The sequence below is a fragment of the Telmatherina bonti genome, assembly GCF_933228915.1.
Source record: "Telmatherina bonti genome assembly, chromosome: 14".
NCBI classification, from domain to species: domain Eukaryota; kingdom Metazoa; phylum Chordata; class Actinopteri; order Atheriniformes; family Telmatherinidae; genus Telmatherina; species Telmatherina bonti.
The window spans coordinates 26,187,543-26,202,058 of record NC_136612.1 but is presented as its reverse complement, the minus strand read 5'-3'; the positions used below and the strand labels follow the sequence as shown (position 1 = coordinate 26,202,058).

Sequence of the window (14,516 nt, the reverse complement as noted above, 5' to 3'; positions counted from 1 at the left end):
GTGGCCTCTCGTTTGTCTGGAGTGGGCGTCTTTTTTTTAAAGACTCTTCCAAACAACTAAGAAGAGCAAGGAGAAAGAGAGAGAGAGAGAGGGATGTTATAGATTTTTTAAGGATGTTTTAGTCTTTTTTTTTTTTTGACATGTAGTTAGCTTTTTGTATTTGTCTTAATAAACTCACAGGTAGATGCAGGTTATTGTTGCACACAATAACGTTTGCATGGCTTGTCTTTCTGAAGGTGTTTGATATGGGGGAGGAGGAACATGACATTATTCTCCAAAAGGTTCAAGAATCAAAGGTGAGACATCTTATAAGTTGGCCAGGATTTTTTTTTTTTTTTTTCATTTATTATCACAGAAGACACTTAAGTTATTGATGAAAAACTGTCACAACAGATGTCTAATGTTATTACAACGTAAGCGTTATGACATAAAATCCTCATTTACGAGCTTTAAAACTTCCAGTTTAACATCAAGCAAAATTATATGAAAGTGGAGTCATTGTGACCAAGTCTTGTGTCAGAGAAGTAGAACAAAAAAAAAACATACCTGGATGTTTCAAAGAGTTATATGTTTAAAGTTTAATTTTCTTCTTCTGCCTTGGGCTATATTTTCTCTCCTACATTTTAATATGAATAAATCAAATCTCTAAAGACCTGAGAGCTCTTTTGAAATGCCGAGGCATTGAGTTCGCAACATTATAATGTGCACGAGCTATTGGTCCATTGCATTCTTTCTCCCCAGTGCATGCCAGTGTTGTCTGGAAATGAAGCTTGTTGGTGTGCTCTGAGCAGACCTTTTCCTTTTCATAGCGAGCCAGTTTTTCCTTGAGGGTGTCTGTCATGAAAGCAAAAAATCTGATGGCCAAGGATGCAAATGGTGAGGCTTTTCACGCATTTACAAACCGTTTTTCTAAAGGAAGTAATTTAAATGTAAGAGCCCTTTGTGGTGCTTGCTCATAAAGTGAACTGATTAACCTTCCACCCACTATTACTTAGTCGTCAGCAACGGATCTGAAAAGACTTGTGAAAACTGTGTGCGCTGGTTTGACCAGTGATAATAGCAGATACCTGACTACAGCTGCTTGTCTGCTTGTATCTTTCTGACATTGAACTTCCCAAGCTGTCATTCAGGCTTTCTTCTGCTTCAGGGTACAGTGACCCCTACTGCATGTTGGGTATCCTGGTGGGCCAGAGCCCGCGGGAAACAGAGGAGAAGAAGGAGAGAAAGTTTAGCTTCAGGAAGAGGAGGGAGAAGCTGGAGAAACGCTCCAGCACCAAGGAGGTGTTACCTGCCAGGTCCATCCAGGTGACTGAGGTCAAACCAGAGACTCTCAACCCAGTGTGGGACGAACATTTTGTGTTGTGAGTACAAGACAAACTTTATCCGTTTTGAAGGACATCACAAGGAGTTAAGTGTCACATTCACAGATTCATTTGTTTCGCACTAACGCCTAAAAGTGTGAGTTGTTGTGTGACCGCTGCACGGCGTTGTCAGTCCTGAGAAAAGATGCTCTCAAAGAAAAAACTGTTTTCTGTGTGTTTGGCTCATTTTCTTGTCATGAAAAAATAATTCAAATGATGATTTTTTTTTCTGTTTTTTTGTTTATTTTCAGTGAAATAGACGATGTCCATAATGACCTCTTACACTTGGACATATGGTAAGATTATTTGCTTTATCTATCTATCTATCTATCTATCTATCTATCTATCTATCTATCTATCTATCTATCTATCTATCTATCTATCTATCTATCTATCTATCTATCTATCTATCTATCTATCTGTTACTAAAGGGTTGTGCCAGAGCAACCCCACTTCATATACAAGCAGTAGCTTCTGCACTTCTCTCGATCCAGCAGAGCAGCATCTGTCTGTGAGTGATATTATGCCATTCAAGAGTAATTTTAAATACAACCAAGATCAAAAGACAAACTTGTATAAATGGTGATTTAGTAGGACAGCACAGTGTATTTAAAATTAAAGTCAGCTAGTTTGTCTTAGCAAGTCTTTCTTTCAGTCTCTTATAAGTGATGCAAATTAAATAAAGTCAAATAAGAATTTATTTGGATTAAAATACATCACATCAGGTGTAGAAAAGAAGCAAACAATGACATTTGTTGGTAGTAAGTGTTATATGTGGTATTAGATGCAAATTAATAATAAATGTGCACATATTGTATGTGCTTTACACAGCTGTTCTGTCTGAAAGTATCAAGTTTTGTGTTTTTTTGTTTTGTTTTTCCCCCCATTTCCAGGCATTTCTTTGTCAGTTTAATTTGAACAACTAAACACATAAAACAATCCATTTGCTGCTTCTCTAAAAACTACAATTACACTAAACTGTCGCTTTATTATTCTAGTTTTTCTTTTTGATTTCTGCCATACTGTAGTTTTTAAGAAAAGGAAAAACTTTCTTATTGTAGATGAAGTGATTTAGATTAATTCAAATGATTCAAACTGTGGGTATGAACAGTGAAAGTTTCATCTATTACATCAATGCGAAGAGATTTACCTTTAAAACCAGATGTGCTTAACTCGAAGTTGTTGCAGGACCGATTCCTGCCTTCACATTGGAGAACACTGACCCAAAGATTAAAATGCTTTTCTTCAACTTCTATGGATCATGATTGTTTTTCTTTTACTTCTTGGTTTTGCTTGTTGCCAATTAAGATAAAATACAATATATTTATTTTGGTTATAGTAGTAGGCTGTAAAGATCTTTTTCTTTTGTCCTTTAGGGATCATGATGATGACGTTTCCGTTGCAGAGGCCTGCAAAAAGCTCAATGAAGTTAGTGGACTTCGAGGAATGGGCAGGTAGATAAAAAAAGGGCCTACTCAATGTAATTTTGGATTATTATTTATTTATTGATAAACAGCAAATATAAAAAACATCTTTTGCAATAAATGTTCAAAATTCTTTTGATGTGTAAGTATGCAACAGGTTATGATTCTGTACACAACAGCTTATTGTATAATAAGGTAAATAAGGCAATTTTATTGCCATTTAAATGACCATTTTCATGTAAATATTCCCAAAAGTGTCATTTATTGAGCAACACCCTGCTTGTTGACTCCACAGGATAGTTAGATTTTGTCTTTTAAAAAGATACATACATGAAAGCCTCGTGCCCACAAAGCTTTGTGCACACACAGAGTGGAGACTGATTAAAATAAAAAGCAGGCATGCCTAATGAAAACAGCCAAAGGACCAAAGGATCCCTTGGTTGTGCCAGATAATTTGACCTTTTCATTTCAACAAAAAAAAAAGAAAAAGAAAAGCCAGATTTCATTTGAACTCATTCTGCTGTTGTTCAGATTCCAAATCACTGAGGCCAAGGAAAGCCGAGTAAAAAACCTTGAAATTGCAAACCTTGAACTGAATATTGCAGGATGTTCTCAGTTATCATTGTGCATTCTCCTTCTCATTCATCATCTCAGGTATTTTAAGCAAATAGCCAAGTCTGTGCGATCCAACGGATCTGCATCATCGTGCTCCGAGGAGAACGCTGACGACTTCCTCGGATGCATCAACATCCCTCTGAATGTGAGCATTCATCCTAGAAATCCCTCTCTTGTCGGTAGTTCTGATCTATGAAGTGAATTCAAATTAACAAAACGAAAGGTAGAAATACCAATGATTTTAAGAGATTTCCCTCATAAGAGCTTTTGTTTTTGCAGGAGATGCCTGTTGTTGGCTACGACACCTGGTTTAAATTGGAGCCACGATCGAGTGCATCTAAAGTTCAGGGAGAATGTCACCTGATCTTGAAACTGTTCACCAACCAGGTGAACCAGTAAATATTCAATAGTTATGCATCTCCTTTTATCAAAACTTATAATTTCTGGTGTTTGTTCTGCTTTCAGAGAGACACAACTTTATCCAAGAGGGACACAAATATTTCCATCCACAGGAAACTGCTGAGTCAGATTGTGGAGTACGAGCACACTCATGTTAAGGCGAGTTTCATCCAAACTATTATTTAAATGATAAAAAAAAAATCCAATTTCTAATCTTATGCTTCATAAGGCTATTTGCTTGTCTGCTAACATGTAGTGTCTATTATTTTGTGTATGTGTGTTACTGCATTTAGCAACCTGGCTAAAAACATACAGTTTTAACTGCTGTTTTGTGTTCAGGCCAGTTTGAGCTTTTTTCTGTGTTTATTCATAAGCTAAATTTAAAAAGGGTTGTTTTCAACCTGAAAGAACAGCTTTGACATATTTTACAAGAACACACTGCGCACTCTGCCACATATGTATTTATATGATGTGTTTATGTAGCGTTCATGGTCAAATTGACCCAACAAATGAAAGTGTGGCAATTTTACTTGACAACAAATATGGTGGAAATGAGCAAACAATTTTTCTGCACCTTTATTTACTTTCTGGTTGTTTTGGGTGACGTACAGCACTTTGTCCCAACTTTGGCTGTTTTAAAGGGCTTAAATAAAGTTGAAAAAGCAGTAAAGTTGTAAGATGGCCAAACAAAATCCTTTAAATATTCTAAATATTTAGTTGGTTGTCCTCCTCCGACCAACCAGTGCTCGACTGCATTTCAGTACATGAGGGTTTTACTGGTATGTATGAAAGCAGAAGCAGAAATTGCTGACTGTAAAAGCAAGCAGTTTTAGATTCATTTTTAAGTACTTCATAACTCTGCTGCTGCTGCAGTAACTGTATACTAGCTGTATTAGTTCACTGGAATGACTATTAGTTTACATATTGTTATTTCCACAATGCTTAACGTGTTATTTGAGAATAAAGCAGGACCTCACACATCTCACACAAGCCAAATTGTGACTGAAATTAAATTGGTTTTTTTTTTTTTTTTTCATTTTAAATGACAGAGAGAGCCGTACAACTGGAATGGGCAGGTTTCTCCTCCATCCTGGACTGTGCTAACTCACCATGCTGTGCAAACGGATCTCTCACCTCTCCAGCAGGCTATTATGTAAGTATTAATGACAGAATCAAATTGATCTAATCAAATATGAAAGCTGTAGAATTGAGTGAAAGGTGTGCATTTTCTTTGTGTTATGCAGTCGCTGGCAGTGCTACAGCAACCACCATCGAAACCAGAGGGTGTGCTACTCCCTGCTGCTGCGCCTCCTGAGGACCATCGATGCAGAGTGGGATCCCCCCGCTGTGCGTGGAGACCTGGTAGGTTCTACATTATCGGCTTCCCAATAGGAAAACAAACTAAAAAAAAAAACTTTCATCAGCTAGAAACAGTCACCTCATTAGCTCAGCTCTTCACTGACATTCATCGAGGTTTTTGGTTCCACCAAAAATGAATCACAGCCAGTGTACTGGAAGCTATAACTGACGGCGCTTCCTGTGTCCAGGAGAGGCAGCTGTCAGACAGCTTCAGGCTGTACACAGAGCACTGCCTGTGCCTGATGAAGAACATGCGTCAGGTTTTCCCCTGCACCAGCGCCGCTGCCATTACACGCTACGAGCTCATGCTGAGGTAAAGTCACACCACCATCGCATCACGCACTCGCCTCTGCTCTCATATCAAAACCACGCTCAACCTGTCACCCCAACAAGCACAGAGAGACTACAGCCAGTTAGTCACACTCTGTGCACCAGTAATATCACAGCATATTACAACAGTGATATCTTGATCATTTCTCATTACTCATCTTATAAGGAAATGTTGAACATTTATTTCTCATTGCACATTCTGTTGCGTTAACGCTGAAACACGGCTGGGTTCTGTGTGGCAGCATATTGACAGAATGGTATTTTACTTTTTTTTTTTTTTTTATGTAAAAGTTCCAACAAAATCCCACCATAAACAGTGGTACAGGGACAAACAGCAAACAGTTCTGAAAATCTGCAAAGATTTATGTTTTTAATATAGAGAATGATTGTAAAATATAGAATGTTTTCAACAGAAATGGCTACATTGTAGTAAAGAAAAACATGGAATAGATAGTAGAGTTCATCTGATTTGTTGCAATTTCTTTTCCTTTTTTTTTTATTCTAATCTTTTAGATGTGTTGCTATTATTTAATAACAATATGACAACCAGGACCATTTTTAATGAGAAATCGCAGGCAACTATTAAATGAGCAGCAGTCCCTGGATGTGCAAATAATGGCAGAAACCCATATAGAATAATTTTCATCAAAACAACAGAAATCTGCAACGTTTTTCCGTAACCTTTAAATAAAATAAAGACGTCGCATTATAGAGGCCATCTGTTTCACATGAGTGCAGGCCAGTGAAACTTGCTAATTATCGAAGTTAACATTTCTGAGTTGGACTAATTTGGAGGAGACCGTCTTTGTAGAAACTTCTGCTGTAAAAAGTCAAGTTTTGCCCAACGAGTGCCTCAAGGGACGTTTTTAAGACAGACACACACACACACACACACACACAGACACACACGGTTAAAGTTGCATCATCTTATGCAAATTCTCCTTTATCCTGCACACAGTCAGACTGAAATGAACTAACTGAGATGGCAACATTTCTGTTGTCTGAAGTCTGGCAACATTGTCTTACTGTGTGATGACTTCAATGTCCATTTTGATTTTTAATGAGTTTTTTTTTTTCCCTATTTGTGCACGCCAGGGGTGTTGGCTACATGCAAAATATGAGGGCATTTAAGACTGTTTGCCCTCTTCGAAATGAGCTCCATTTGGACATCACTACCGCTGTCAAGGTAACAAAGAGAGTCCAATTATAACTACATATAACTCATTTACATACTGTTTGATTGCATGGAAAAATTGTATTATATGAACAGCAGAATATGGGAGAATTGGCAGTTCAGATTAGATGAAAATTTGAAATTCCCTTAAATACCCAGTTAGATCCATTTATTAAAACTCATTTCTTTCTTGTTTGACGATGTAAACAGAAAGGAACAGCCGAGTGGTACGAGAGCTTAATTGCTCAATACAAACCAGAGGAAGGGGTAAGTTTTATGCCTCGTGCTATATCGTATCTTAGAGAGTTAGTGACTGCCTACCGTCTTTTTCACTGCGTTCTGTCGATGCAGACACTAGAGGAGCAGCTGAAGAAGCTGGTTCAGATTGTTGATGCGGTGTGTGCAGACGTGCAAAGAGCCCAGAACATCTACAACAAGCTCTTCTACAGGTACATATCACTGGAGTGCAGCTTTACAAACTGCAAAAGGCAACTCATTGTGGAAAGGCTGCATTTCCTGACATGGAGTCATTTATGTGTTTAATTGTTGTTCTGATCTCATGTCTGTTTGTTCCCACAGTGCAGTGAAAGTAGATTTCCTCAGCATATCATACAGGCAGCTGGAAAAACAGGTACGCCTTTGAAAAACTCCAAAATGTCTTCTGAAATCAATGTGTGTCATGTTGTTGCTAAATTTAACACTGGCACATTCAAATTTCTTCCTGTGGCAGGTAGCAGATGATGTAAATGTAGCGATGGAGCGGGTGTGTGGGACTCTGGAGCAGGAGAGTTCTAGACTGACTCAGGCAATGGGAGAGACCATCTTTGAGCTTTTCATGTCCTTGAAAATCCTCAAAGGCTTTCGGGAGTTTCTTCCTCTCAAGTTTGTTTGGCACTGATTCATATGGCATCATGTAAGGGTTTCACAGGTGGTTATATGGGTTTCTGCAGTTAATATGGACAAGATTTGCCTTTTTCTTTTTCCAACAGAGATGCCAAGATGCTGGCCTTGACAGGCTTCCATAACTGGTTCAAGTCCTCGATTCATAAGTGGCTGCAGATTGTTCACGACAGGTCGTGCGACAGGATCCGTATCGCAGTGGAAACAGACAAAGTGAGAAGCTTCAGCTCTTTCTGTCCTTTAAATTTGGTCTGCCATGATATGTGGTGCAAACACAGTTTCTTTATGTTATTAATTCATGTATCATTAGTGTTTCAGCTGGAGGTTTCTAGCCTATTACAACCTATAACCACCTAGACAAATTTATCTATGAAAAACAAAAAGCTTTATTTAAGTGGTATGAGTTCATTTAAAGTGAATATAAGGACTTCATTACAGAAGCTAAGGATAATTACATTACTTAAACCTTTATAGCTGTTAATAATTACATTGTTTTAGAGTAAGGATATCATCATTAACTCACTTTAACATCCAAAAGCTCCTAAACATAGGTTTGAAATGAAGGATCAGTTTTTTTTGAGTAAACAAGTACAGTAGAAAGTGTTAAAAATGGATGTGTGTGGAACAGCTCATGCCTGTGCAGAAAACCAAGCACAGTTCCTCAGCAGTGGAAGTGACAGCTTGCTTCAGCCAGGTACGCGAGATCTGGCTCCAGCTGGCCTGGCCAGACTCTGCGGGGGCCTTCATCTTTGTCACTCGATTGACAGACGTGAGTGCCACTTTCAGTGTTGCCACACATACACACTCATATCCTGCATTCATACAAACATGAGTCTGAGAGGGCCACACATGTACAGAAAGTTAATGAAAGGTTATGCTGGTCAGAGTGAGATGAGGAGAAGCTGTACAAATAAAATCTGTTCTCTTCTGCCACAGAATTTCTGCAGCGAAGCTGTTTGCTATTCGGAGATGATAACACGCAAGATTGAGAGGAGCCAGCAGGGCCGAGACCACAAGAGCTTCATAGTGCAGGTAAGGCCAGCAGGAAGACCAAACTGGAGAAAAAAAAATAGCCCTAGCCCCAGTAGTAGAGCAGAAATCAGTCATTTCCTCACGCGACCCATTCCTGCACTTCTGAGTAGCCCTGTTTCTTTTTCCCATGTTTTTCTCCTCCTCTGCCGTCTGTTTGTCCTCTTTTGCTTTTCCTGGCTTTCCGTTAGCTCTGCATTGCACTGAACAACACAGAGCATGTACGCGTTTTCCTGGGTCACCTGCCCCGTGACCTGGACTGGCCGGGTGTGGAACGGGCCATGGAGGAGTCCTGTGGACTGGAGGGGAAGGAGCAGGTTTACAAGGCCCTCAATGGACAGCTGTTCAATATGGACCTAGACCTGCAGAGAGAAGTCAAACGCCTCATCGCACTACTCAGTGACAAGGTGAAAACCCCAAACTGAACCACTGACGCCTTACAGCTCCGCTAGCAGGGATTTGGAGTAATCTAAAGAAATAGTTTAAACTAAAATACATCTCCATTGTGTTTCTTATCTGAAATGTTTCTCAAAGAATTTTAAAGATAACATTTTGTTTTAAAAAACTTCTAAAAGTTCTGTATTGACTTGATTATAATGCTTATTTACCAAGTTTTTATCAATTGCTGTGAAGGATGCAGTTTTGTAGTTTATTCATAATAACTAACAGCAGAATCCTCCACATCTCACAATCTGCTATAATATTGTCTGTATAGGTGTTCTGTCTTTATATGTTTACACCAACATGTTAGAGTGTAAGTGGATTTTTGTGTGCAGATGATGCCTGAGCTGCGAAGGTACATCCAGCACATCAGCCTGTCTCCAGATTCCATCAACAATGATGAGGTGTGTAAAAATGACTGCCTACGGTCTCCAGTCTTGCATCCATTGTCAGAGTAAACCTGTACATGTAATCTCTGACTTTCATCTAGGCTGTTGCCCCTCTCATGAAGTACATTCAAGATACTATGATCATCCTGAAGGAAAACCTTGTAAAGGAAAATCTGACCAGGTAAACTACTCCCTACATTCACCTTACTGTGAATTTTAGGCTGCTTTATATAAATATGTGTATATATATATATATATATATATATATATATATATATATATATATATATATATATATATATATATATATATATATATATATATATATATATATATATATATATGTATATATATATATATATATAATATGTGTGTGTGTATATATATATATATGTATATATATATATATATATATATATATATATACATATATATATATACATTATATATATATATATATATATATATATATATATATATATATATATATATATGTGTGTGTGTGCGTGTGTGTGTGTGTGTGTGTACATACACTAAAATGTAATGTAATTTATTTATTTGTATTAATTTATTTATTGCTACCTTTGACTGTCATTGAATACAATTTTAGTATCCCGTTAAAATGGTCAAACTTTCAAATAAGTTATTACTTAAGTAATATTAAGCAATAATTTTCAAATAGTTTTATATCCTGAACAAGCAAGAAAAAGGAGAATCAACTTTTACAGATTGCATGAAAAGCCTGCTGCAATACAGATTGCAACGTTAGCGTTAATTCAGCAAGACAATGCAAGAAAGTGCTAAACCAAGAGAACCAAGTAAACTAGGCTGCGGTCCGGACCTGACACATTCTGAAAATAATGGAGATATTAAGGTGTGAACTGCTGAAAAGCTAAAATTATGTAACTGATGAGAATAAAAAAATGTTCAACTTTTAGATGCAAATGGTCATTTTGGTTATTAAATATTAACTGTGTTGTGTGAAAGAAGGGGTATTCCACCAGTGTAAACATGTCAATATTACAATATTTTAAAACACTGCCATCATTTTGGTGCTAACCTTATTCCTTTATAATAAACCGACTATTTCAACCTTTTATTTGTATTTGCATTTTTGTAAATGGTACCCAACTTAATTGAAAATCGGATTGTACATAAACAATAATAATCATAATGATACTGAATATTATTGGACGACTGGCTCCTTTGTTTGTTGCCTGTTAGAGTTCTTCAAAGCATGTGGGAGCTGCTCCTGCGGATGATCCTGGACACAGTGACAGAAAACAGAGGGGTTCAGGTGGAGTTTTACAACCGCTTCCAGTACACCGTGGAGGTCAGTGATTACTGCATCAACCAACACTCGTATCGGTTTTGTTTGACAACAGTGGCCTAAAAAGGCATGTGTACCCTGTAAAGAGGTTTCTATACCTTCTTAATTATGTCTCTGTATGCTGGTTGTGTTTCAGTATTTTGCATAAATCAGATATTCATGACATCTTTAGGAACAGTTCAGTGCTAACACGAGTTCCCTGGTGAATGACAATGTGGAAGTGGCTGTATATTCCAATGCTAATTCAACAAGCTGGCAGGGGACATAGCACATTAGCATGAGAAGTCATGTTCTGCCACACAAGTGGGCTGAGTTAGGAGTTTGGCAGACACATATCATGTTTTCCTGCTTCGAGTTTCATGCCGTTTGTGTGACCAACACGTCTCTCTTCTACACTGAGACTTCCGTTTATCAAAATTTAAGAAGTACAAGCGATAAGTAACTGTTTTTTTGTTTGATTTTGGTCTGACGTTTTAGACCCTGCTGCAGTTCTTCCACATGCAGGGAGAGGGTTTGTCTCTTGAAGACATGAAGAGTGGAGATTATAAGGTAGAGTCATCTCAAGTGTAAACCAATTCTGACCAATTCTGGCCAGTCGGTCAGATTCATGCCCTCTTATCCACAGTCCCTTTGCTTTTCCTCTTTTGTCCATCTTGCTTGTACAGGTCCTGGATGAAGAGCTCAGACTGAATAAATGCTCCTCCTTTGAGCTGATAGAACAATATTATCTTGAGAAGATTTCCCTCCAGGTGAGTTTCATCTTCAGAGACAATGTCATTTAGGTGAACTGAGAGATATTAATTGGAAAGTGTATCTTTCCATCTAATGTTGTTTTAACTCTGAGTGTAAATTTTCATTATTTTAGCATCTTAAAAACATGCAATCAAGTAATGCAACATGAAGATAAAGGCGGTCGATGTTTTTCTTGAGGATGCATAATAGTTATTCTTTTAATGATATTTCTACTGGATAAAATCAAAGGTTGTTTGTTTGTTTTGTTTTTTTTCCTTTAATTTACCTAATATTTTTAACGTGTTGCAGAAAACACTCAAACACACCCCTTTTGGCCGTATCAGTGTAAAGTGCTACTACGATGCGCCAGAGCAGAGGCTGACTGTGGAGATTCTGCATGCTGCAGACATTATTGCACTGGATGCCAACGGTAAAACTGTCTGAAAGTTTTCATCAACATTTTGTTTTTTTTAGTTTTTTTAACATTAAAAGTCACTTTTTTACCTGGCCTTTCTCAGGTTTGAGCGACCCGTTCGTCATCGTGGAGCTCTGTCCGCACCACCTCTTTCCCTTGGCAAAGAGTCAACGCACACAAGTGAAGCTGAAGACGCTGCACCCAGTGTTCGATGAGTTCTTTTACTTGTGAGCACGTTCTCCTTCCTTCCTCCTGCCGACTATCAGTATGCGCCGCACGTCTGATTTGTTTGGTTGTGTTGCTTTCCAGTCACGTCAGTCCTGAGCAGTACCGACACAGGTATGCCTGTTTGACCTTCACTGTGATGGACTATGACTGGCTGTCCACCAACGACTTCGCCGGCGAAGCCGTCGCCCCTCTCAGCGACTTCTGCTGGCCAGGGAGACCAAATGCCTCGGCAGCTGGCAAGAGTGTCCAGCCTGTCATTCTGCACCTGTCTCGCAGTAAACCCAGTGGTACATATAGCTCCAGGCTGTATCAAGTCTTTTTTATCTTTTTTTTTTTTTTTTTTTTGTCTTACACACACATCAAATTGGCTCTTGTCTTGATGAAGGCTAAGTGGTGTAGGCCTGGACTTCAAATTACCCCACCATTACAACATAAAAGGCCAATCGATCCAGATATATTTGTTTTCAGGTGTAGAAACCTCTCTCATCTGTTTGTTCTCTCCTCCAGAGAAGCCAATCATGAGGATACTGGATGCTCGCACCGGAGACAAGGAGGCTCAGGAGTTTGTCCGCAGGCTCAAGGAGATTGAGAAGTCAATGGAGGAAGAGTAAAAGCTGTCAGTATTGGCTGTTTCGATGTTTTCCGATAACGTCTTGCAACATGTGCTTTTGTACTGGTACAATGTTTACAATATTTCATTTATTTTTTTGCCTCTGATGTATTGTTTGTTCAGTAATTATACCAAAATGAAAAGAAAGAAAACACAGAAAACAGGGACAGGTTTCACTGTTTTCCAGCTGGGATATGAACATCCTGTCACTGTGCAACCATATACTGTCTCAGTTAAGGTACGTTTTAGAATTTAATGGACAGTTGATCCTAAATGTTATTAGTCTATATTTTTTGTAATGAAGTAATAGTTATCTTTGTTGTATAATCTTTGATATGATAGATTAAATATAAAAAAAAAACTATTTTGTGGAAGTAGCTCAGATATAGCCTATAGTTGTCTAAAGTCTAAATCTATACCTCAGATATGCTCATTAGTTGCAGGGGAGGTTAACATTTGTCAAGAGTTGGCAGATTCTTCCCAAAGAATGCCTGAACTCACATTTGTTTCCCAGTTTGTACTGTGGTTTGCCAGGAAACAGTTATGAATAAGAATAGACTTATCTGGAAGGAAATCATGAAGACATGAATCATGAAGACACCACATAGCTCTGGGGAGCCGGAGACTTTATGTTTTAGGGCCAGTCAGAGATCAGCGGCAGGAAGGTCTGACAGTCCCCCGAGGCACACCCCACTGCTCAGGTTCATTCAACTTCTCTGATTGCTCTTCACAAAGCTTGCGACGGGTCAGTGAAGAAGCCAAAGATGGTGCTATGTTAGAGGAAGGAAGACCAGTTCTTGAAACTGAGTCTTTTGTGTCGGCGCAGCACATTTTAAAATTTGAATATTTGTTTTGTTTGTTTAAACTGGAAACAGCATAGTTAAAGTTACTGATTTACACCAGGAGGTCCTGATTCCTAAATAATCACAAGACATAAAAGATAACACAACATTTTGGCTCAATGGATGATCCTATGAAGAATGATATTTACAAATAAATATGAATATGTTTAAGCTGTTCCCTCTTAGCAGTTCATGAAAGCTTCGGCCTTCACTGAGAATAAACATGTTTGTGAAGAAAAAACAAGAATAGGAAAGAAGAAGGAACCTGTGCAGTGGTCTAGTTATACTGGAATGGCTTTCCTCACCTGCTGCTGCTCCTCTCATTGGCCCAACAGGTAGAATCCAACACTTTCTGATCCCACTTTTCCAAAGCTGTGGGAGTGATTCAAAGACAGGGATCTTAATGTGATTCCCAAACAGATAAGGGTCGAAGAAGGAACTATTTAAAAGATTATAAAACCGTTGCATTTTTGTGTAATTTAAAGATACAAAGAAGAAAAGCACAAATGAATATTAATTTGACCCTCAGTAAGTCCAATAGGTCTGTTTTCTGGAAAGAGATTTTTTTTTTTTTTTTTTTTTAAATCTTTTTATTTGACCAAAAATAGCTAAGAATGTAATAAGCATCCTTTTTTTTTCAAAAAATTTGTAAAATTTCAACTTTTAAAACAGAAGTTTTGGTCTAATAAATCTCTGTGAGGGTGATAATGGAACTAACAACTCAGCTTGCTCATCACACAGAAACTAAAAGCTTATAGTAATTAGCAAATGAAGTATGTGGTTATTTTACCTCTTACATTCTAAGTGTGGGTTTTTTCAAGACGCACTTTGTCAGGAAACAGACTCTCACTCTAGCAAATGTTTACAACTTATAAGCAGGTCCAGGTTGGTGATGTTGTATACACTCATCTATCCTAAGCAAAACCAGTCAAAAAGCA

General features: G+C 38.1%; 1 protein-coding gene across 1 annotated transcript in view; it reads left to right on the top strand.

Annotated features, from left to right (window-relative positions):
* Positions 1–12,737, top strand: part of baiap3 (BAI1 associated protein 3) — a gene marked incomplete at both ends in the record, with an annotated part of 25,053 nt that extends 12,316 nt beyond the window's left edge. The window contains 29 exons of the mRNA XM_079252869.1: positions 237–296; positions 810–876; positions 1,148–1,361; positions 1,613–1,657; positions 2,738–2,815; positions 3,440–3,545; positions 3,680–3,787; positions 3,866–3,958; positions 4,849–4,952; positions 5,044–5,161; positions 5,347–5,471; positions 6,584–6,674; positions 6,873–6,929; positions 7,014–7,111; positions 7,242–7,293; positions 7,393–7,544; positions 7,652–7,775; positions 8,191–8,331; positions 8,499–8,594; positions 8,783–8,998; positions 9,368–9,436; positions 9,523–9,602; positions 10,646–10,754; positions 11,229–11,300; positions 11,417–11,500; positions 11,793–11,913; positions 12,002–12,125; positions 12,208–12,413; positions 12,634–12,737. Coding sequence (XP_079108995.1) covers positions 237–296; positions 810–876; positions 1,148–1,361; positions 1,613–1,657; positions 2,738–2,815; positions 3,440–3,545; positions 3,680–3,787; positions 3,866–3,958; positions 4,849–4,952; positions 5,044–5,161; positions 5,347–5,471; positions 6,584–6,674; positions 6,873–6,929; positions 7,014–7,111; positions 7,242–7,293; positions 7,393–7,544; positions 7,652–7,775; positions 8,191–8,331; positions 8,499–8,594; positions 8,783–8,998; positions 9,368–9,436; positions 9,523–9,602; positions 10,646–10,754; positions 11,229–11,300; positions 11,417–11,500; positions 11,793–11,913; positions 12,002–12,125; positions 12,208–12,413; positions 12,634–12,737 — 3,114 coding nt within the window. The remainder of the gene's footprint in view (positions 1–236; positions 297–809; positions 877–1,147; positions 1,362–1,612; positions 1,658–2,737; positions 2,816–3,439; positions 3,546–3,679; positions 3,788–3,865; positions 3,959–4,848; positions 4,953–5,043; positions 5,162–5,346; positions 5,472–6,583; positions 6,675–6,872; positions 6,930–7,013; positions 7,112–7,241; positions 7,294–7,392; positions 7,545–7,651; positions 7,776–8,190; positions 8,332–8,498; positions 8,595–8,782; positions 8,999–9,367; positions 9,437–9,522; positions 9,603–10,645; positions 10,755–11,228; positions 11,301–11,416; positions 11,501–11,792; positions 11,914–12,001; positions 12,126–12,207; positions 12,414–12,633) is intronic.
* Between the last annotated feature and the right edge of the window lie 1,779 nt (positions 12,738–14,516).